Source organism: Mastigoproctus giganteus, chromosome 7, assembly GCF_048544385.1.
Source record: "Mastigoproctus giganteus isolate SK-2022 chromosome 7, ASM4854438v1, whole genome shotgun sequence".
Classification (NCBI taxonomy): Eukaryota; Metazoa; Arthropoda; class Arachnida; order Uropygi; family Thelyphonidae; genus Mastigoproctus; species Mastigoproctus giganteus.
In genome coordinates this window covers 133,464,414-133,487,287 of record NC_143581.1, presented here as the reverse complement: position 1 = coordinate 133,487,287, position 22,874 = coordinate 133,464,414, and the positions used below count along the sequence as shown (strand labels likewise).

General features: G+C 37.9%; 1 protein-coding gene across 3 annotated transcripts in view; it reads right to left on the bottom strand.

Annotated features, from left to right (window-relative positions):
• Window positions 1-22,874, bottom strand: part of LOC150083209 (cilia- and flagella-associated protein 52) — a 494,791-nt gene that overhangs the window by 86,170 nt on the left and 385,747 nt on the right. For all 3 annotated transcript variants that reach the window (XM_090377911.1, XM_090377913.1, XM_090377912.1), the window contains one exon: window positions 9,705-9,883. In XM_090377911.1, the coding sequence (XP_090234037.1) occupies window positions 9,705-9,883 (179 nt within the window). The remainder of the gene's footprint in view (window positions 1-9,704; window positions 9,884-22,874) is intronic.

The window sequence follows — 22,874 nt, the reverse complement described above, 5'->3', positions numbered from 1 at the left end:
ATGAAACACGCTACAGCATTATTTTAAAATTCGTGCTTAATCTGTCTCAAATGAATCAACAGACACGGAGATATAATTGACTAGTCAAGCTTACATCATTAGCATTACAGTTGTTGCTACTGTTTTGCTTTATTGCTTCTTATGTCAACTCACAGTAGCTTGCGTTGTCGCATTTCAAAGGCCCTAGGTTAATTAGGGTGGGTTTAGAAAAATAGCAGAAAAAGGCCTAAAAAAATACACACTTGATGTCACATTCTTGTCATTTGCATGAAATTTAATAGAAGGTTTTGAAAATTGAAGTGGGAAAATCGAAGAAAACAGTTCTGGCTTCACCTATAGCGAATTTCAGCTGTGTCCATAGAGTAAAAATTATAGAATTTATTGGATTACTTTTGAACTGGGTCCACTGGAGATAAAAATATGGATAAGGAGCCACTGACCCCTAGACCGCCTGAACGCCCCCCAATTGCTTCTGAACCCACTATCGGCCCCCTAGAAGGCTTCAGCGCTCACTGGGGGGGGGCGGTACTGCCCACTTTGGGAACCTATGGTTTAGAGGAAGCTGTTTCAATCACAGTTTGGTCTACCAATTGCAGTCGGTTTGCCATTTCTTTATAAATTTCATGATAGCATGTATAAGCATTTTTTAATGGAATGCACGAATTGAAACTAACTAACACAATACACGCAAGTGAGATTGCAACTAACATGATTCGCGAGGCATAACAAGTTTACGAAGAAGGAAAAAAAAAGGAATGAAGAGAAGATCTGAAAATTTATTTGTTTTTTATATGATTGAAGATTTCAGTGAAGGGGAACTCATTTCACCATAATACCGTGATGTAAAAACCCACAGAATTCCAGTTATCGGGATTATCACAAATGCAATAAGATCGAGTTTACTACCTATTTATAATAGATTGCACTAACAGAAAAGCCCAATAAACCCGAAAGTGCAACTTGTTTTTATTGTTTTCTGGTAGTGAACTCCAGAAATGTGTTTTACAAAAATATCAAAGGCATTCAAAATTGATTCTTATAAGGGAACATACGATAATTATTATTATTATTAGCCATATAGTGCAAGGAAGCCTGAGGCTTATGCTGCACCAACCAAAAAAAAAAAAAAAAAAATTTCTGAATTACAGAGAGAGAGAGAAATAGAAGGGAATCACCAAGAAAAGGAAGAATGATGATATCCAGCTCAGGACCCTAGGTTTGTTTGTTATTTGGTTTTTAGGAGCATTAGCAACTAAGGCCATATTGCTCCGAGAATATGCGGTGGTCATTCCCTGACCTTTCCCTGACCTCCGTATTTGGTGGTGACAGGCTCGAACTCCGGTCTAATCAAGAAGCGTGTGCTACGCACTGCTGCTCCTTCCCACCTGGCTACGGAAACGCCCAGGACCCTGAGTGTGCCAAGCCCATACTCACCAGATGTATACCCATACTCCCCTGGGAATAATGAAAGTGTAGTGCATTTTAATGATTTGAATTGGTAACTAATACAATTTCCATTATAAAAATGACCTTTTAGAGAGATAAATAGCTTAGTTATATAGCAAAAATTTATTTCAACTTCTGAGGTCTTGGAATGAAGAAGCATGTGCTATGCACTGCTGCTCCTTCCCACCTGGTTACGGAGGCACCCAGGACCCTGACTGTGCCAAGCTCATACTCACCAGATGTGAGCCCCTGGGAATGATGAAAGTGTAGTGTATTTTAATGATTTGAATTGGTAACTAATACAATTTCCATTATAAAAATGACCTTTTAGAGAGATAAATAGCTTAGTTATATAGCAAAAATTTATTTCAACTTCTGTCTTGGAATGAATTACTAAAAAAAAAAAAAAAAAATGTTATTGCGTTCACATGATGATATTTTCGCAATATGATGGTGTCTCTGGAATGGATTAATATCATAAAGTGGGGTGCACTGTATTGTATAGCTACGTGGTATTTTATAGCTATGCAATGAAATGCGGTATTTATGAATGTTTAACATTCTTTTTTTTGCAATTAATGTTCATATTTTCAATTTTTGTTGATACTTGAGGAAAAAAAACTTATAAACCTGCGAACTCATAAAATGGGAATTGCCTGTGCAAAGAAAAGAAAGATCATTTTCTCACTCAAGATCTGTTAAGTAAAGAACCACTTACAGTGAACTGATAATAATAAAGGCACTAGAAATTAAACAGAATGAAATCACTCTATATATCGTCTGGGAAAAATCGCTTGGACACTATCACTTGGAACTCGGGGCCGATGACATTGTGATTATAAGCCATGATCCCAAAGAATTAGAGGAAAATCTTAAACAGTTAGGCAGAGTTAGTAAGGATTTCGGACTAAAGATGAATATGGCTAAAACAAAAGTAATGATGAACAAGTATGCCACAGAAACGGATATAATCATTGAAGGAGTAGTAATTGAAAAGGTGGATTCATATCTGGGTCAAGTCATTAGCTGTAATAATGATAAATGGCTGGAAGTCAAGAGAAGAATAAATTTTGGATAGCTAGCATTCAGGAAATATAGTCACATACTGAGGAGCAATATCCCAATTTGTCTCAAACGTAAAATAATGAACCAATGTATACTCCCCATCATGACTTATGGAAGTGAAACTTGGGCACTCACCAAAAGAATGGAAGAGAACCTGAGAACTACACAGTGAAGAATGGAATGAATTATATTAGGAATCAGACTGTTAGATAAGAAGAGAAGCACATGGATTAGGCAGCAAATTCAAGTAAAGGACACTCATCAAAAATAAGGAACTAAAATGGTCTTGGGCATGACATATAACTCAAAGACATGATAACAGATGGACTAAGAAAATAACAGAATGGTGCCCAAGAGGAGCTAGAACAAAACCTGGAAGACAACGATGGAGATGGACAGATGAAATTCATGAGTTCATGGGTAATGGATGGCCATTGCAGTAAACAGAAGGAACTGGAAAGTTGCTGGAGAGGCCTTCATCCTGCAGTGGATTGAAAATGGCTGATGATACTTGCATGTACACCAATGATAGAAGTATAGTAAATAAAATCGATGATTTTGATGTGCCGGTCAAGACATCAAAGGCGGATATGGTTGGGATATCAGAGACATGGTGCCACATGACTATAAGGAATTTGAATTTGGGAAGTACAATGTGTACAGAAAGGACATTACATTTTTTTTTTTTTTTTTTTTACATTTTTATTAACAAGCAGAACCTAGCCTGAAACTGGAAAATCTGCTATATACAAATTCAAAGTCATGTTAATTAAAATGTCATAAAGCGAAATGAACATATAACACGTCCAGAGAAAAAATTACATCACACAATAATCAGAAATATAAATTGTGACACAAGAAACTACAGGCACAATGAGCCATATGAAATGAATAGGACCAAAGGACCAAACACGGCACAAAGAGACACTGACCTTACAAAGTCAACACAAGATGAAGACAAATAGCAGTATTGTCACAAGTAACTATATAAATTGTCCAATAAGATTTTCTTGTTTGCAGAGGAACATGTGATCAATTACACAGTTTATTTCAGCATTCTAAACTGTTACACAGAATTCATGTAAATGATCTACAAGCCTTCTACTGTCCTTTCCTCAAGTTCAAGCAGCACTGATCTTCTCTGGAATAATTTCTTGGAAAATGTTTTGAAAAGCCTGAAAATTTTCCTCAGTCTGATTAATTGAGTCACAATCCCCCCCCCCCTCAGCCAGGTGAGCAAGATTAGGACTAGCAAATAAAATTTCATTTCTGAGATCGGAGTACTCATGACAATAATATAAAACATGACTCCATGTCTCCAGAACCGTGCAGTGACACTATGACCTTTCCGAAACACCCAGCTGATTCAGCTTTGCTAAAAATGAGCCATGATCAGTTAATAAAAACATAGTTTGTAGACTACGCATAAACCATTTTTCTGGCGGAACATCAACAACAAAGGGAAAGAACCTATGAGTTCTTTTCTTTTAAGTAATGATAATAATGATAATCAAGGTTATCATTATTATCATTAGCCATATGGTGCAAGGAAGCCTGAGGCTTTTGCTGCACAAGCCAAAAAAAAAAAAAAAAAAAAAATTCTAATTTACCCTAAGAGAGAGAGAAAGAAGTAGAAGGAAATCACAAAGGAAGACAAGAATGATAATATCCAGCTAATTATTTATGAAATAACAGTTGCATGTGCCTCTATTGCGATGCCTCAGTCCATTCTAGTAGACTTTTTTGTCCGAAACAAACTCGATAAGGGCTGGAATTATGTTTCTTGCACACAAACTTCTTACACTGCTTTTATGTTGAAAATCAAAGACACATCCTTGTTCCTTATCTCAGTGTATAAATAAATAAAGTTGACAAGTAGAGCTGCCCGAAGAGACCCCCCCCCACAAGATTTAGTAACTTTTGTTTTATTTAGTAACATTTATTTTAATTTAAAATAAATCTAAAACAGTGGTATAATCCATGATATCTACAGAATTCACTTTCAAAATAGCAAACATAAACAAATAAAACTGTTCATGGCAGTGATCAATTGCCAACCAATCTGGGACAATTGCTGGATGTGACAGAGTCTGTGTGGACCAACATTAAGTTTGTGTATCGAATAAACTAGCAGTTTATCTAAACTACAATATTTCACTATTTCAGAACAAGGTCCGCATATTCAAAAACAGTTCTGAAAATTAAAAAAAAAAAAAAACAGTTACATAACAGTACAATCAGACAAAGCCCAGTCTATAACCTCGGATCCCAACAAACAGTCCTGAGGCAGTCCAGAAACTAACGCTGTATTCTAGATTTGTTTAGAAAAATCCTACTTAATCCCTAAAAAATGGTCTGAGGCAACCTAGGAATCTGAAACTTGGACATCTTTACCTAACCATTCTTAAATCCAGATAATTACTACTTAATTAATCCTAATTAATTTAATCAATAAAATAATTTGAGCAGGTCTAGAGTACCTAGTCAAATATATATAACTGTAACAATATCATAAGACATAGTTAGTCAATTTTGTGACAAGTAAATGCAGGATTACAAGTGGTTACTTTAGATTAATTATTAGTATTACTGTTATTATTACTATTAATTTTATCAATTTGTTAACAACTTTGATTGGATCAGATTACATTAAAGATCAAAAAGTAAAATCAAAATTAAAAAGTTCAGGTAACTGAAAACCAAAAATCAATAATTTAAGTAAATAAAATTAATAGATAAACCATCTTATTTTTAACTTTGCAGTCACTCAAGAAGTGGAGGAGAAAGCATTTGCAAAATGTACAACTGTTAGACTCTATTAATAATAAACAGATTCGAAACCCTACAGAGGCAAAGTGCTTTCATCTCAAAGTAATTAGAAATATCTCAAATATATCAATCAATGCCAAAAGCAAATTCTTGTGATGTAATTGACTGCCAACTTTTGTTAGCAACCCTTAAAGTATTTTTAACCTAACCCTTAAAGTTAGTCATGAAGAAAGTATTTTTATAGTAAAACTAAATGAGCAAAAAAAAAAAAAAAAATTTGTATAGAAGAAAATGGGCGAAAGTAAAGAAAGCCAACATGAGAACCATGGCAAACTACAGGAAACTTACTGGACAAACTGGTTTGTCGCTAGAGTAGTTTCTCCCTGCATTCTCGGTAAATAGGCAGTGTTACAGTAGCGGTAGTAAGAGGTGAGAACAATATATTCATTGACATGCAGGCATGACAAACGATGCACTGGTTGGTGTGTGAACACAACAGATAATAACATCATAGTGTTAAGTGATTGACTGATGTTATGGTATGCATATATATACATAAAGAATCTTTGTTTCTTTTCCTATTATTTCCTAACCTAACCCTTAAAGTTAGGCAAGAAAACCTTTTCCTATAATTCCATAACCAAACATTTAAGGTCAGGTTAGGAAATATAATGAAAAATAAAGAAACATTGGTAAGACTTCAGAATAGCGTTGGGTGTTCACTCCAGCATAACATAACATAACCTTTTTTCACTAGCCTTCTTGAATCCATCCTGAATTAGTGGCGTAAACTAACCTAATCTTTTTTCACTAGCCAAAAATGAGTCCATTAAAAAAACCTACACTTCTTTTGCCTTGTTCTAAAATTTAACCGATTATTGACATCATTAATTGCTTGAATCCATCCCAAATTGGTGGCATAAACTAACCTAACCTTTTTTCACTAGACAAAAATGAAAGTCTATTAAAAAACGACAATAGTCTGGAATGCGCAACCTGTTCTGAAGTTTAGCTAAAACCAGTAAACCTTTAGCCACAAAAAGGAAGAAAAAAAGCTGGGAAAACTAACCTTAAAAATGTACAAAGAAATCAGTAATATGGTTTTTTTTAATAGCGTAAACACTCATGAACTCCAATAATCTGCTTTTAATAATGAGAAAAAACTAATCATTACATTGTCTGTCTTGCCTACGTTAAATCAGTACATCATTTTTGTCTTCTATTGCTGCTACTGATAACAAGCACTATCTATTTACCTAGAATGCAGGGAGAAGGTGTGGTAGTGGCAAACCGGTTTGTCCGGTTAGTTACCCATAGTTTGCATTTTGGTTGTCATGATGGCTTTCTTTACCTTAGCTAGAAAATGCTTTGCCACTATACAGAACACCATATAGGGTATTTCACAAATTTCTTACCCATTGCAAGTGTTCCATTATCCAAAAAAGATAAGAATACCAAAAGTCTGTCTAATACTGACTAGGATTACATAATTTAATAATGACTAAAAGGAAAATAGAATAGAAATTATTGCAGATAAAAGTAAACAAGGCACACTGAACTAATGGAATCTATCCAATTATATTAAAAGAAACAGCAAAAGCAATAAGCAAACCTTTAGCCACAATAATGAAAGCAGCAACCTTAAGTTCAGATGTAGTATCTGAACTTAAAGTTGAAATCTGAAAATGAATCTCCTACTCACAAGGGTTGTTTCAAAGGCTGAAGTTAGTAATTAGAGGATACTTTAATTACTGACTCCATTATTTTTACTTCTTCTATTAGAAGAATCAAAAATAATGGAGTCAGTAGTTAAAGAAGTAATGCAAGATCATTTTCATAGGAATGGAACTTCAAAGTTTTAGTAAGGATGGATTTCTTAAGTGAAGATCAAGTCTTAACCAATTCAGAGTTACTATGAAATTCTTACAAAGGAACTGGATGCAAAGAATAATTTTAACATCATATAGCTTGATATCACTGCTCTTCATGGACTAATTTTATGAATGAGATCTCTCAAGTTCAGTGTTAGACTCCTTACTGTTTTTAATGTTTATTAATGATACTTATGAAATTATAAAAAACTAAATGTCTAATCTTTATGATACAAAGATGGAAAAGATGATTAATGACAATAATCCAGTGTGCTATATTCCAACAACATTGAACAAATTAGGCACATGAGCTGAAAATGAAAACTGAGCTTTAGCATTAAAAAATGCAATATAATGCAATTTGGTGGCAATTATTTCAGAATAGCATCTTTGGAAGGTACCAAAACTCAAGTTAGTTGAGAATGAAAACGTGGGAGTGCAGTCCAATATGAAGTTCTGTGAGCAATGCAGACAAGCTGCTAGAACAGCTCATTGGGGATTGTGTCAATGATATGCAAAAATTTTTTTAGCAGGGACAAAGAGATGATTATATTGCCATGTATGTTAATGGTTATACTGTATCTTGAATAGTGCATGCATATTTGGATACCTCATTTTATTAATTATTTCGATAAGTTGGAGAAGAGTAACAAGTTCAGGCAGAAGAGTAAAATGATTAATCAGAACATAAAAGGACACTCTTACAAAGAAAAAGAAAGAGGTGAGTTCTGTAAATATGCAGCTTCTGAAATCTTAAGCATCTATAAGGAAACTGAACTGAAGTGTTTAATGCTATAAATGAGTTGAGTAAAATAATTTCTGAAGGCATCCTTATTGTTTCTTGTATAATGCACTACTGGAAATAAAGGATGGTTGCAGTACAGGTGCAAGATATTTGCTTTCTGTCAGAGTAACTGACCATTGGAAGAATCTTCAATGTGTTATTATAGAAGTGGATAGTATGAATAATTTGAAAGAAGAATTGGAAAAATTATTAGAAAGGACTGGAAAATGAAGTGAGTAGAGTTTTTGTTTGTTTATTTCTTTGGCTGATGCCATATAAACTTGTTTCCTTTCATTATTTTATCATTGCTACATAAGGTTTTAGTAAGTCTCATCTTAGAAATAATTTTTCCAAACTCACAAGGCTGGGTTAATTCTGAATCATACAAGAACTTCTTTTCACTAGTATATTTAATAAGATTAGAAACAGCAAAATTTTGCAGTATGAATGACACTAGAAAACATCACATTCCTGCATGATTTCAATAATCATATATCTTCATTAATTAATGAACAATACTTCATATTTCTACATAATTAAGGAAGAAAAGTTCACTATTTACATAACATTCTAATTTTTCTCCTTCTCACTACATGAAAAGGTCCACTAATATTATTTATTGTGCTGTTCCCTAGATGATTTTGGTTTCTGTGAAATACATCTCCATCAGTAATAAGCTATAAAAACATACAAGCTGTTTATAAGTTCAACTACATTCTAGCTGTATACTGCTTTTTTGTGTTTTGCTGTTTTAACTGTGATTTTATGGTTATAAGAAATCACATATCATTATTTCAAAAATATATATATACTGTACAACATACCACAATTGATGAATGCAGTTTCCATGTGAAATTAGAATTTTGACAATATATTTTATTATTATATCTTTGTCTGAGGCAAAATACAGGATGTATTGTGAACCTACAATAATTATTCTCAGACAAGTCCTGTTCTTTATAAAAATTAAGACTACAATTGAATACTGTATACTACAAAGCTGGGATCACTTTCCAGTTTGTTTTTGCAAATTTCTAGTGTTAAGCTGGAAAACTGACATACATACATACATAGTAAAGTATTCTTTATATTTTTTGGAAACATAATCATACTTGTAATATATATATGAAATTATATAGAGGTGCAGTTTATCAAGATTGCAATGCGTGTACAAAATAAGATATTGTTTTCTTATTTTAAATTAAAATCATGTTACATTTTTAAAAATATACCAGCACTGCAAGGCAATGCTTTATTAATATGTTACTATTACTAAGGAAAGCTTTACTTCTTAGATTTTGTTTTACTGCAAGACATCATCCCGAAGGATTCTGATGGGATCCTTCCACTTGTTCAGATTACGAACCTAAGGGGGCATAAATTCAAATTAAGAAAAGACAGATGTAGAATAGATGTGCGGAAATTTGCCTTTAGCCAGCGGGTGGTTAATTGCTGGAACAAACTTCCATCTGTCGTTTTGGAAGTTGATAGCTTGAATAAATTTAAGGAGGAACTGGACAGGCATTTGGAGGGAATGGTGTGATTTTTTTTTTTTTTTTTTGGCTGATGCTGCATAACCTCATACATTTTCTTTCTTGCATCACATGCCACTACTACTACTACATTAAAGGAGAATTTATCTGAGATATAATCAAAAGTCAACAGATATCAGTTAGTACCATATCAACAAAAATTCCTTTAATAAGCATCAGTCAAGCTAACTAGCCTCAGTTAACTATAACATTAAGAATTATCCACATATAACTTACTTGTTTATGGGGAGAAATGTTCCATACTCTCACTTCTCCTTCTCCACCACCAGTGATTAGGTATTTACAATCACTTGTTGCAGTAATTGCTGTTACACCTCTCTGATGCGATTCAGGTATTGCATAAAGGAGCTTTCCTGTTTCTGGAGTGAAGGCTCTGATTTTGCCATCATTCCAACCTAATTTTTGGAAAATAGGATGTAATTTTAATTCAGGACAAAACATATGTTTAGATTTCTTTTATCAAAACACTTTAATTCAGTGTCAAGCAATTCCAAGGATATATGCATTATTTTCAAAAATGTCATAAACTTTTTCTGAGAAAGCAGAATTACCAACATATATATTATATAACACTGTATTTTACATAAATCTCACAATCCAAATTAATAACTGGTAAGTTCTGATAGTTCAAATAAATATACTGGTTAGTTCTGATAGAAAACTAGTAACATACATATCTGAAGGATTCACAGACCCTTTCAATGGATATGCAAATATATTAAATTATCTTTTCCTTCTTCACTGTAATCATATTTCTCATATTTCATTTAAATAATTGTTCATATAAAAAGGAAAAGTAAATATGTTATTTTAAAATAAATTTAAAATTTATCAGGGGACTGAAGAACTTTGGAATCTTTTTGGATATATATGTATGACAGTTATGAAAATTCTAAAATTTTCATAACTGGGGCATGAAGATATTAAAAAAAAAAAAAAAGTATTAAGGGATATGTGAATGGGGGTAAAAAAAAAACTTACTACAGCTATTAAAGCTGTAGGGGTACCATAAGTAATTTGAAAGCTGTATCTGAAATTTAATTTATTTCAAAAATAATAAAATTTAAATCATTAAAATTATCTTTATTTTTATAATGTAAATTAAATATAAATCATACAAAGCAAATTATTTAAAATGTTTAATAAATAAATATAACATTATGTTTACATATTTGCCAATTTTCAAAAATATGAAACCATATAACTTTTAATACTGAGCTGCCTTTTCAGAATACTGCTGTGGTTTAAGAAGGCAAAAAAAAGCTAAGTAATATTTGACAGGTACTCTCAAAATATTCCAAAATGAGCATTTGCAAACTTTATACAACAGTTTTGGTAAACATGACAATTATGGCTAAAATGTTCTCAGAAGCCCTCAATTTGCTTCAGTTTATCATTTTAAATGGAAAACAAAATGAAAAGTTCACCATGTGCAAACTAATATTTAGTTGAACTGCCTCTGGCCCTGATGACAGCAGCACACAATCGAGGCATTGACAAGATCAATTTCTGAAGATAATCACCTGGCAGTTCGTGGTTCCAAACATGAATTATGGCTTCCTGAAGTTCACGAAGGGTCTTTGATTCCTTCCTGGCAACTGCAGATTCCACAAGATGCCAACAGTTCTCTATAGGATTCAGGTCTGGGCTGTTTCCTGGCCAGCTAAGAGTTGTAATGGACTGTTCTTCCAACCAATTTTTCACCTGTAACAAATGTAAACACATTACTGTCAAACCTCTTAATGCAGAAATGAAGCTAAAGTAACTACAGAAGTGCCTACTTACACTTTTCACCCGATGACAAGGAACAGAATCATCCCGAAAGATGCAGTTACTTGGCAGGTTGAAATGGTCTCTAATGGTAGGCGGCAATTTGCCTTCCAATAAAGCCGGGTATCCATTGGCATTTACGGCAACCTTTTATAAACTGCAGGTGACCTACTCTGCAACACGAAATGCACCCCCATACCATTTGGCTGGTAGGGAATTTCACTGAATGGTATTCTTCACCACATGTTTGTTTGTTTGTTTATTATTTGGTTTTTAGGAGCATTAGCAACTAAGGCCATATTGCTCCAGGAATATGCGGTGGTCATTCCCTGACCTTTCCACATCCTCCGTATTTGATGGTCACAGGCTCGAACCCCGGTCTAATCCAGAAGCGTGTGCTACGCACTGCTGCTCCTGCCCACCTGGCTATGGAGGCCCCCCCCCCTCACCACATCTACGGCGAATCGTTTGTCTCCCATCAGAGCCATGCAGGTTGAATTTCTTCTCATCTGAGAAAATAACTAACTTCCACTGCTCGGGGGTCCATTTGACATGCTCCTTACACCAAATTAATCGGACCTTTCTTATTTTTTGTGTGAGGAGGGGGCTTCTTCTTAGGACTATGGGCAGTCCATTTTTGAAGAGGTGTTTTCTGACTGTTACTGCACTTGATACCATTCCTGTATGTTCTTCGCATTCTCTTTTCAGCTGAGATGAAGAAGCTTTACGGTTTTTAAGGCATAAGCGCTTCAAAACACGATCCTGTTTTGGCATAGAGACTCGTTTGCATCCGGTTCCTTTTTTCCTATCAGCAAAACCAGTATTCTTGAGTTTGGAAAGAAATCTACTCATTCAACTGATTACAAGACACTCTATAAGCAATATGAGGGGAAGAACATCCTTCCTCACAAAAAGCAACAATAGCACTCTTTCTTCATGGCGTCAACCGGACGTAACTCACCATCCTGACACAAGCAAGGAATGACTGCAACTCTTGCAGAGCTTGGTTTGGTTTGGTTTGGTTTTTTATGGCGCACTGGCAGCTAAGGCCATAATGCGCCAAGAAAAATTTAAAATCTTATTAAAAATTTTGGTAGCAAAGGCTACCACGTCAAACAATTAATTATTATGTTTAAAAAGGTATAAAAGTAAAAGCATAAAACTTAGATCTTGGATAAACATTAATAAATTGTAAAAAGTTAAAAACGCCAGACATATTGTCTCTGTCACATATTATCTGACTGAGTGTAAATGGCTCAGTCAAATTATTAAAATCAGTAAAACACAAGTGTCGTGCTTCAATAAAAACAGGACATTCTACAAAAATGTGAGACTGACGGTTAAAATTACGTTACATATCTCGCACATAGGTGGGTCATCCACCCTCAGCAAGTAGGAATGCGTTAGATGACTATGACCTATGCGGAGCCGAGCAAGAACAACTTCCTCTCTTCGGTCCCTGCGTAGACTGGACTGCCATTGCGCAATTACAGGCTAATGCGATGTAATTTATTTGTGGCCTGTCCGTGCCAAGAATCTTGCCATTGGGAGAGTAATTTAGAACTTATTATTTGCCTGTAGTCTGTATAGGGGACTGACAGACAATGATTATCCAGGGAAATGGCTGATTTAGCAGCGGCATCAGCCGATTCATTTCCCCGGATCCCAATGTGGCTTGGGATCCAGCAAAAGCGAATATCATATTCCAATTCTATGAGAGAGAAAAAAGAATCTGACGGATCCTGGACAGGATCGGATGAGGGTTAAAACTCACCGATACCAGAGCCTGTAACGCGCTTGATGAATCACAATAAATCATATACCTCTGGTAGTCGCGATTTTTAATGTGATCTAGGGCTGATTGTATTGCATGCAACTCAGCAGTATAGATGCTAGTTTCTTGTGGGATCTTATATGATAATGTTTTGTGAGGGAACAAAACAGCAGATCCCACATGACATTCTAACTTTGAGCCATCTGTATAGATTGGCAGAAAGTCAGAATACTGCTGTCTATGTGATGCAAAGAGTTGCTGTTAGACAGATGGCGGTGTCGTAGCCTTCTCCCAGATCTTAAGGGAGAAGTCGCAAGTTGGAAAATAAGCATGCCAGGGTGGAAAGAATTGGCTTGGTGACTGGGCAACGTTGTCTACCGACAAGTTGAGCTCATTCAGCAGCCCTTGAATGCGAATACCAAAAGGTTTGTTGGCAGTCCGACGGGTGTTGTAGAGGTTTTCCCAGCACGGCTCAAAAACGGATGGCCACGTGGGATGATCGTGCAGGGATTTTAATTTGAAGGCGTACTGTAAGGACAACTGCTTATGTCGAAGAGACAGAGATGGTTCATTTGCTTCGACATAAAGGCTTTGGACAGGAGATGTGCGAAATGCTCCAGTGGCTGTCCGGATGGCTTGATGGTGGATTGGATCTAACGACCGAAGTGCACTATCTCTAGCAGAACCATAAACCTGAGTCCCATAGTCGAGTTTGGAACGGACAAGTGCTCGGTAAAGGCGAAGAAGGGTAGAACGATCTGCGCCCCATGAAGTTGACGAAAGGGAACGAAGGATGTTAAGCCCTTTGACACATCTTGTCCTCAGCTGACGAATGTGTTGTAAAAATGTCAGCTTTTTGTCGAAAATAAGTCCAAGGAATTTGAATTCTGCTACAACTGGGATGTTATTTTGCCCAAGCCTTAATTCTGGGTCAGGATGAAGATTACGTTTGCGACAGAAGTGTACACAAACAGTCTTCTGTGATGAAGATCTGAACCCATTAGCCAAAGACCAAGCTGTAAGATGATCAATGGTTTTCTGCAGTTGCCTTTCAATGACCCTCATATTGCATGAATTACAAAATATAGCAAAGTCGTCTACATAGAGGGCATTGTTTACAGTGGGTGGAAGTTGTTCTGCAATAGAGTTTATTTTGATTGCGAAAAGCGTAACACTTAGAACGGATCCCTGTGGGACTCCCTCTTCCTGAGAGAGATAACTCAAGAGAGGGTGGATCCTAAACGGACTTGAAATTGGCGATTCGAAAGAAAACATTTTTAATAAAAACAGGAAGGTTACCTCTAAGACCAAAGTTATAGAGGTCTTTTAAAATTCCAAATCACCAGGGTGTCGTATGCTTTTTCAATATCAAAGAAAACTGCTACCAAATGCTCGGATTTAATAAAAGCATCACGAATGGACGTTTCCAATTGGATTAAATGATCCAGAATGGATCTATTTCTTCGGAAGCCGGACTGTGTCCTGGAAAGCAGACCATTTGTTTCTAAATACCATATGAGGCGTGCATTAACCATTCTTTCCAGGACTTTGCACAAACAGCTTGTCAGAGCAATAGGACGATAATTACTTGGATTGCTAGGATCCTTTCCTGGTTTTGGGAAGGCAAGAACGATTGCTTTCCGCCAGGAATCCGGAAATTGTTTATTAAGAAAAATTCTGTTAAACAGAATTAAAAGGTGATCCTTACATTGTGGTGTGAGGTGTTTTACTATTTCGTGGTGGATGTCATCGGGCCCCACAGCACTTGCGTGCGTGAGAAAGAGTGCAGCATTTAACTCCTCCTGTGAAAAGGACTTGTTATACGATTCAAGCCCTTTTGAATAGAAGTTCAGGGGGTTTTTCTCATTTTTCTCTTTCAGGGCCAAAAACTCTGCAGGAAAAGATGTTATTGTAGATATTTTTGCAAATGTTTCCCCTAGAGTATTTGCTACTGCAGTTCGATCTGCAATCGGACATTCGTTATGCTCGAGGATCACAGAAGGGCATGGTGGATATTTTCCCTTCATTTTCCGGATCTTATCCCAGACTACTTTTGAGCTAGCAGCCTGAGTTATGGAAGATGTAAAACGAATCCAAGATTTCCTTTGGCTCTGACTTCGTACATAACGCGCTTTCGCACGTGCACGTTTAAATGTTATTAAATTTTCAGTTGTGGGATATCGGCGGAATATCCCCCAGGCTTTGTTTTGTGCTTTTTTTTGCTGCTGTGCATTCGGAATTCCACCAAGGTTTCGGAAATAGTGGGAACCGGCTAGATGATTTTGGGATTGCAATTGCAGCTGCTTGGACAATTGTTTCTGTGACGTACACGACTGCATCATTGATTGGCACCTGACTGACTGTAGCGATGTCAAGATTTGCCAGATGTTGAAAGGCATTCCAGTCAGCCTGATCAAGCTTCCACCACGGTAAACTAAATGGAAGACACGGTCTACCACTAGTTAGGGTGATTATCACGGGGAAGTGATCGTTTCCATATGGGTTCTCCTCTACCTCCCAAGCAAGTGAAGGAAGGAGAGAAGGGGAGCAGATAGAAAGATCAATGGCAGAGAATGTACGAGTAGGCATGTGGAAGAAGGTGTTTGTTCCCACATTTAAGAGGGAGAGGTCATTGTCAGTGAGCATATGCTCTATGACTCGTCCCCTTCCACTGATGTCAGCACTACCCCACAGAGTGTTATGTCCATTGAAATCCCCAAGAATTAAACAAGGGGAAGGCAATTGCATGATAAGATCATCAAGGTCTTTCTGTGGGATGTCAATCCCAGGTGGCAAATAAACAGAGCAGACAGTTAATATGAACCCCACTGTAAGGCGAATTGCTACAGATTCAATGCTAGTTGTAAGCTGCAAAGGCTGAAATGGGATCTGGTTGCCGACGAGGATTGCGACTCCTCCGTGGGCAGGACCATCCACAATTCTATCCTTACGAATGATGGTAATGTTATGCATGGTGGGGTCATCATTTGCCTTTAAATAAGTCTCCTGTATGCAAAAGCAAACTGGTTTGTGCTTTTGCAGGAGTGCCTTGATGTCGTCAGTATTTTGCCGGAATCCACGACAATTCCACTGTAGGAATTTAGCCATTTTTTGGACTTGGTGGGTCCATCAGGCGGCTTCCGAGGTGCTGAGGGCTTAATTTTGTCAGTCTTGGATTTATCTTTCCTGGGGAAGTATGGACGCTGTCCTGTGTCCATTTCTTCCTCAGCGAAGAGTTCCAAAACTGACTCATCGTGTACTTCCTTCTGCTCAACATCCATGTTTTCCTGGGTACTAGGTGTTACTTCCCCTTTCTTATTCTTTTCTTTTGCTTTTGTTACTTGTGGAGCATTAGGAGGTACCGATATAGGAGTGGCAGCTGATTGGTCCTTCTGTGCAGGTTTTTGGGAGCTTAAAAGATAACGTGCAATGGGAGTAAATGATTCTTTTGGGAGGACGGACATGTCCATCTGAATCCCAATCGAACACCTCCCTGCTACCTTCTGGGCGTAGGTAGGTTTTTTGATGTTGAGAGGTTTCACTGCTTTTCTTGCCTCCTGGTACGATATGTTTAGCTCTGCCTTCAGCCGTTGAATTTCTTTTTCTTCTTTCCACCTCTGGCATACCCTTGAATAGGCCGGATGTTCTCCCTCACAGTTAATGCAGGTGGGTTTAGTGGCTGAACATGCTGTTGTTTCGTGGTCCTTTGCACCGCACCGGGAGCATGCAAGGACTCCACGGCAGGCCATTTGAGAATGTCCATACTTCTGACATTTAAAACACCGTAAAGGGTTCGGAATGTATGGAGATACTGGACAGTTGATGTATCCAGCTTTAATCTCATCAGGAGGTTTGGGAGAGTTAAAAGTCAGGATAACACTCCTGGTTTTAACAATTTTCCCATCCCTTCGCGCAGTGATTCTCTTGACGGCAGTAACTCCCTGTGGTTTTAGTTCGGAGCAGATTTCCTCCTCGGTGACGTCGAGAAGGTCCCACTCCGAAATGACACCTCTCGATGAATTTAGTGTTCTGTGTGGTGTCACTGTTATGGGTATTCCTCCGATTGATGTTACTCGGAGTAGATGTTCAGACTGCCTGTCATTTTTTGTTTCAATCAAGAGGTCTCCAGAACGGAGCCTCTTAACTGATTTGGGAGAACCTGCTAACCCGTTTAACCCTTTCTGAATAAAAAAGGGCGACATTTTGCCAATCGGTTTTTCAGTGGTGGAATGCATAATGAGAAATCTTGGGACAGGCCCTGATGATGATGTTTCAGTTCGCTGCCTCTCTGTCGCAATAATATTATCTGCCTCTCCGTCTATGTTTTCAGATAGGGACCGAGTTGGGGCCCCTGAAGAAATAGGTTTATCAGGATTCATTGAGGTTTTTATATTGTTCAGTGCCCGGGCTCCCCACCCACCACGGAGCCCAAAGGGATGCCCACTACCCGGCATGCAATAAATGCGCTCGGGAGTGGGACGCCAGGGTTACCCAGACACTATACCCGCACCGCCGCCAGCCTGAATCCTGTCCCTCGGACCATGAGGGTAGGGGCGTGGCATTGACACGGTTGACCCTCGCAGGCGAGCCTACTAGCCGATTGATCCTAGCCGGGCCTTCCAGGACCACCCGTCTTGTCGAAGCAGGGGCCAAAGTGGTGTATTGAAGCTGGGCCCCTCAACCACCAGGATCCCCCTTTCCGAATTTCCACGGGTCGCAGCGCACGGCAAACACGCCGGATTCCATTGATGCAAGCCTGGAACCTAGGCTGTGGGCGTTGGATCCCAGTGATGCTAGTCTAGAAGTCCAGCAGCGTCACTGGGAGGTCCCCTCACCACGTACAGGTGCCCACGTCGAGGGGCTCTTGCAGAGCATGCTTATATAGATGAAAGTAACAGCTAATGCAATATTACGTCATCACCTACGCGTGACAATTTTATTTGATGCAGTCTGTAAGAAATATTGCCATATACTTACGTTATTCGGATGACAATTACAATTTTAAGGAGTGATGCATTTTCTTTGAACACCTTATACCTTTTCTTTTCAAAAGAACTAAAGTACACATTAATTCTACTGAAAACTGCAAAAAAATAAAGAGAAACATTAGCTTCTTATTTTGTTCCACTTTCCAGCTTGCCACAGGCATTCTCTCAGATGGCTAGTTGGGGTTTGCTACCTGGGAATCTGAAATGCTGATGGAATTGATATTCAGGTAATGCTCATGAGCCGGGTAAACCAAATTTTGTACAGTCTGGCCATTCTGAAACAACCAAATCCAAATCCTCAGCTGCACCTTCACGATGGGGACTGTTAGTAACATTGGTACACCCCCCCCCCCAATCTACTGTAGGCTTCTGCATCTCCTGACAACTTTTAAGCATCCAATGAATTTTTCTTCTCTGCCATCAGTTTCATCAGTTCATGTGACATCCACATGAACTGATGAAAGCCTAGTAGCTGCTAAGATTATTTCTCTATATTAGTATTATTAGTGTTACATGAAAGAAAGCTTATACAGCATCAGAAAAAAAAAAAGAACACATTCTCATTTCACCTATCCATTCCCTTCAGTAGTTCGTCTAGTTCTTCCTTGAATTTATTTAAGCTACTGCCCTCCACAACAACAGATGGAAGCTTGTTTCAGCAATAACCACCCACTAGCTAAAGGAAAACTTCCACACATCTATTCTGCAACTGTCCTTTTTCAATTTGAATTTGTGCAATATGTGTGTGGTCTGAGCAAGACAAAGAATCCCCAGATGCAGCAATTTGCAGAACTGAAGCTTTTCTTGGTAAGAGCTTCCCCTTGTTCTACTCACCAATCTTGTTGTCGTTCTCTGCACTCGTTCCAGCATCTCAACATCCTAAAATGAGGCCTCCAGACCTGCATGCAGTACTCAAGATATGGCCTGAACATTACCTTACAAAATGGGATAATAACCTCCTAATCTTTCCTAGCAAAATTCCTGTACATCATTGACAAAGCCCATGAGAAGTCTTGGCAGCCTGTCTGCATTGCTCAGAGAACATCATAACTGACTGCACAATTATCCCCTTGGTTTTTTTTTCATTTTCACTATCCTGGGTGTAGTACCATACAGTTGGTCCTTACTCTTGGGTTACTGCTAGCCATATATAGTACTTTGCATTTGTTAATATTAACCGTCAATTGCCATTTCTCAGCTGCCCTGCCCAACTTTCCAAGATCCTGCTGCTGTAGCATACCGTCATTCCCTTCATTAATCACCCTGCCTTTGTATTATTTGCAAACTTGTACATTAGGCAGATATGCCTTCATCAATATCATTGTTTGTTTGTTTGTTATTTGGTTTTTAGGAGCATTAGCAACTAAGGCCATATTGCTCCGGGATATGCAGTGGTCATTCCCTGACCTTTCTGCATCCTCCGTATTTGGTGGTGACGGGCTTGAACCCCAGTCTAATCAAGAAGCGGTCTAATCTAACCAAGTCTAATCTACGCACTGCTGCTCCTTCCCACCTGGCTACGGAGGCACCCTAAATATCATTGATAAATACAGCAAACAACAATGGGAATAACACCAAACTCTGGGGAATTCCACTAATAATATTAGCCCACGAAGAACAATGTCCACTGATGACCGCTCTATCTTCGCCTACTCAACCCCATGCCTCTTTATCTATAGCAGAAACCATCCCTTAATGCCACACTGCTACAATTTTTACAGCAGTTTTTTATGTGCAACACTATCAAAAGCTTTTCTGAATTTCAAGTATATGATATCCAAGTTATTCTTTGCATCCATTTCCTTTGCGACTACGTCATAGTAACCAAACAAATTGTCAGACAAGATTTTTCCTTAACAAACCTATGCTGTGTCTGAAGTATAAGTGCAGCCTTGTCTAGATGATTCTGCATTACTTCTTGGACCTCATTCTTTGACTTAATTATTTTCCCTGGAACAGAATTTAAACTAATAGGTCTGTAATTACTCGTGTTGCTCTTTGACCCCCTTTGCGAATTGGGGAGACATGTACACATCTCCAGTCCTTGGGAACCTTCCCCTGAATCCAAGGATGCTCTCATAATTGTGGTTAAAGGTTTGCTTACTTCTTTTGCTGCCTCCCTTTGCCTCTATAATTGGATAGATCTTATCCATGCCAAGTGCCTTTTTTTTTTTTTTTTTTTAACTTCAACAATTTCTCTTCAACTTCCCTCTTAGTTATTACAGAATCATTTTACTCTCTGTTAGAGATTGATAAACTTCTGGCATCCTCTTCCCTAATGAATTCCTCATTTGTGAACATAGATGAAATCAGTTTGTCAGCAACCTGAGGAGAATCATCAACAGTCAACCATCAATATCAAGTGGACCAATTTTATTCATCCCCTTCATTCTAGAATTTACATTAGGTAAAGAAATCTTTGTTATTTTTCTTTGCATCTTTTGCCAAAGATTTCTAGTAATGTTCCTTCGTTTGCCTAACCTCCTGTGTGACTTGATTACGGGCTACTTTATATCTACCATAGGCTTCTGTGCTAGCTGATAATTTATATGCATCCCATGCATTTTTCTTCTGTGCCATGGGTCTCATCAGTTCATCTGATATCCATTTAGGCCTATACTTTGAAGACTATTTCTTGGTATGATAAGCCTAGTAGCATCCATGATTAGTTCTTTGAATGCCTCCCATTTAGAATTTGCTGATGGTTAAAACTGTCCGATACCGCCACAGTCACCTTTATGAAAGCAAAAGCCCTTCCCTATACCCTGGATGGTAGTTACAACTTTAATTAAATGCATTTTTCTTCTGTGCCATGGGTCTCATCAGCTCATCTGATATCCATTTAGGCCTATACTTTGAAGACTATTTTTTAGTTGGTATGATAAGCCTAGTAGCATCCATGATTAGTTCTTTGAATGCCTCCCATTAACTGTCTGAGACCACCACTGTCACCTTTATGAAAACAAAAGCCCTTCCCTTTATCCTGGATGGTAGTTACATCTTTAATTAAATCCCAAATCAATACACTGTGATGATTGCCACCTAGTGGTTTTTATTCGAAGATAATTAATACATGAATAATCAGTGCTGATAATCAGATCAAGAGTATTACTCCCTCTTTTTGTCTCTCTATCATGCTGCTATAGAAAACAGTCATCCAATAAATCAATAAAAGTCTTGCTAGTCTGTAAGTGAATGAACCACATGTTCCAAGCAATATCTGGAAAGTTAAAATCCCCCATTACAACACATTCTGGTTTACTGGTGCACTCTATTTCTCCATATGGTTGTTTGCTGTTCTCATTAGAGTCATTAGGCCTATAAGACACTCCTACTCTGGCCCATGAGACTCTTCTATCCCATTTACTTTCCCAGTGCTTATATCACAGAAGACTCAACATTGCACTCGCCACCCATATCAAAGGATGCACTGCCTTAGATTTTATGTCTTTCTTGACTAACAGCATAACCCTTTCTCCCTTCCTATCCTGTCTGTTCTTTGTATACATTGTACTCCCCATATTCAAATTCTGCGTACTTTATATCTGAGTAACCCCATGCCTCTGATATCCCAACAATGTCTGCATCTGATGTTTTGACCAGCACTTCAAATTCATCAAATTTATTTACTATGCTTCTAGCACTGGTATACATGCACCTGTTTTTACTCTTAGTTATCCTAACACAGCCCATGTATTTTTAGATCTTTCACGATGACTCCCAGCAGTCCTTGAAATCCCCAGCACCTTGCTTTCAAAGGCTACTCTTCATTCCAATACAAGCAGTGCAAGGATCATTTTCACCTCTGCCTGCAGCTATTGTTAATCTATTAATTGTTTGGAGGCCTTGGAGGGGAGATACACAGACTAATAATCTATTAGTCTGTGTATCTCCTCTCCAAGTTACGAGTTATCCAACCCACCTTATACTGCCTCGATAGCATCGAATTCTTTCACCTGCAGATTCTTAATACATGAAGAATTGCTGCTGATAATTAGATCAAGGGGTATTGCTTCCCTCATGATATCTCTAACATACTGGTGTAGAAAACAATAAATCCACAAACGTCGTGCAAAAGTCTTGTGTGAGTGATCAACCCAGAGGATCCAGTCAATATTTGGGAAGCCTTCTACTATAAGGCAGCCTGATCTATTGGTCCACTCTACATCAGTAGAGTGGACCAATAGACCAATAGTCTACATCGGTAGAGTGATTATAACTAACAACTACTGCGTAGTTGTTAGTTATAATCATCACAGTCATTCAGCTTACATCAGACTCGTCATATTAGTTTTTAGGAGCATTAGCAACTAAGGCCATATTGCTCTGGGGATATGTGGTGATCATTCCCTGACCTTTCCACATCCTCCGTATTTGGTGGTCACGGGCTCGAACCCCAGTCTAATCAAGAAGCATGTGCTATGCACTGCTGCTCCTGCCCACCTGGCTATGAAGGCAGCAATTCAATTTGTCAGAAAAGATTGCTCCTTGACAAACCCACGCTGTGACAAGTATAACTGCACTTCTACTGGATGTTGCTGACAAACTTAGGTAGCTTGTCAGCAACCTGAGCAGAATTATTAAAGTTGAACCATCAATATTCATCCCATTCCTTCTAGTATTTACATAAGTAAAGAACTCTTTGCTGTTTTTTTTTTTTTTTGCATCCTTTGCCAAAGATTTCTCATAATCTGCCTTTGCCTGCCTAATATCCTTTGTGACTTGATTGCAGACTAGTTTATATGCATCCCATGCATTTTTCTTCACTGCAGTGAGTCTCATTAGTTCATCTAAAATCCATTTAGGTCTATGCCTTGAAGTTATTTCTTAGATGGTATGAAAAACCTAGTACCT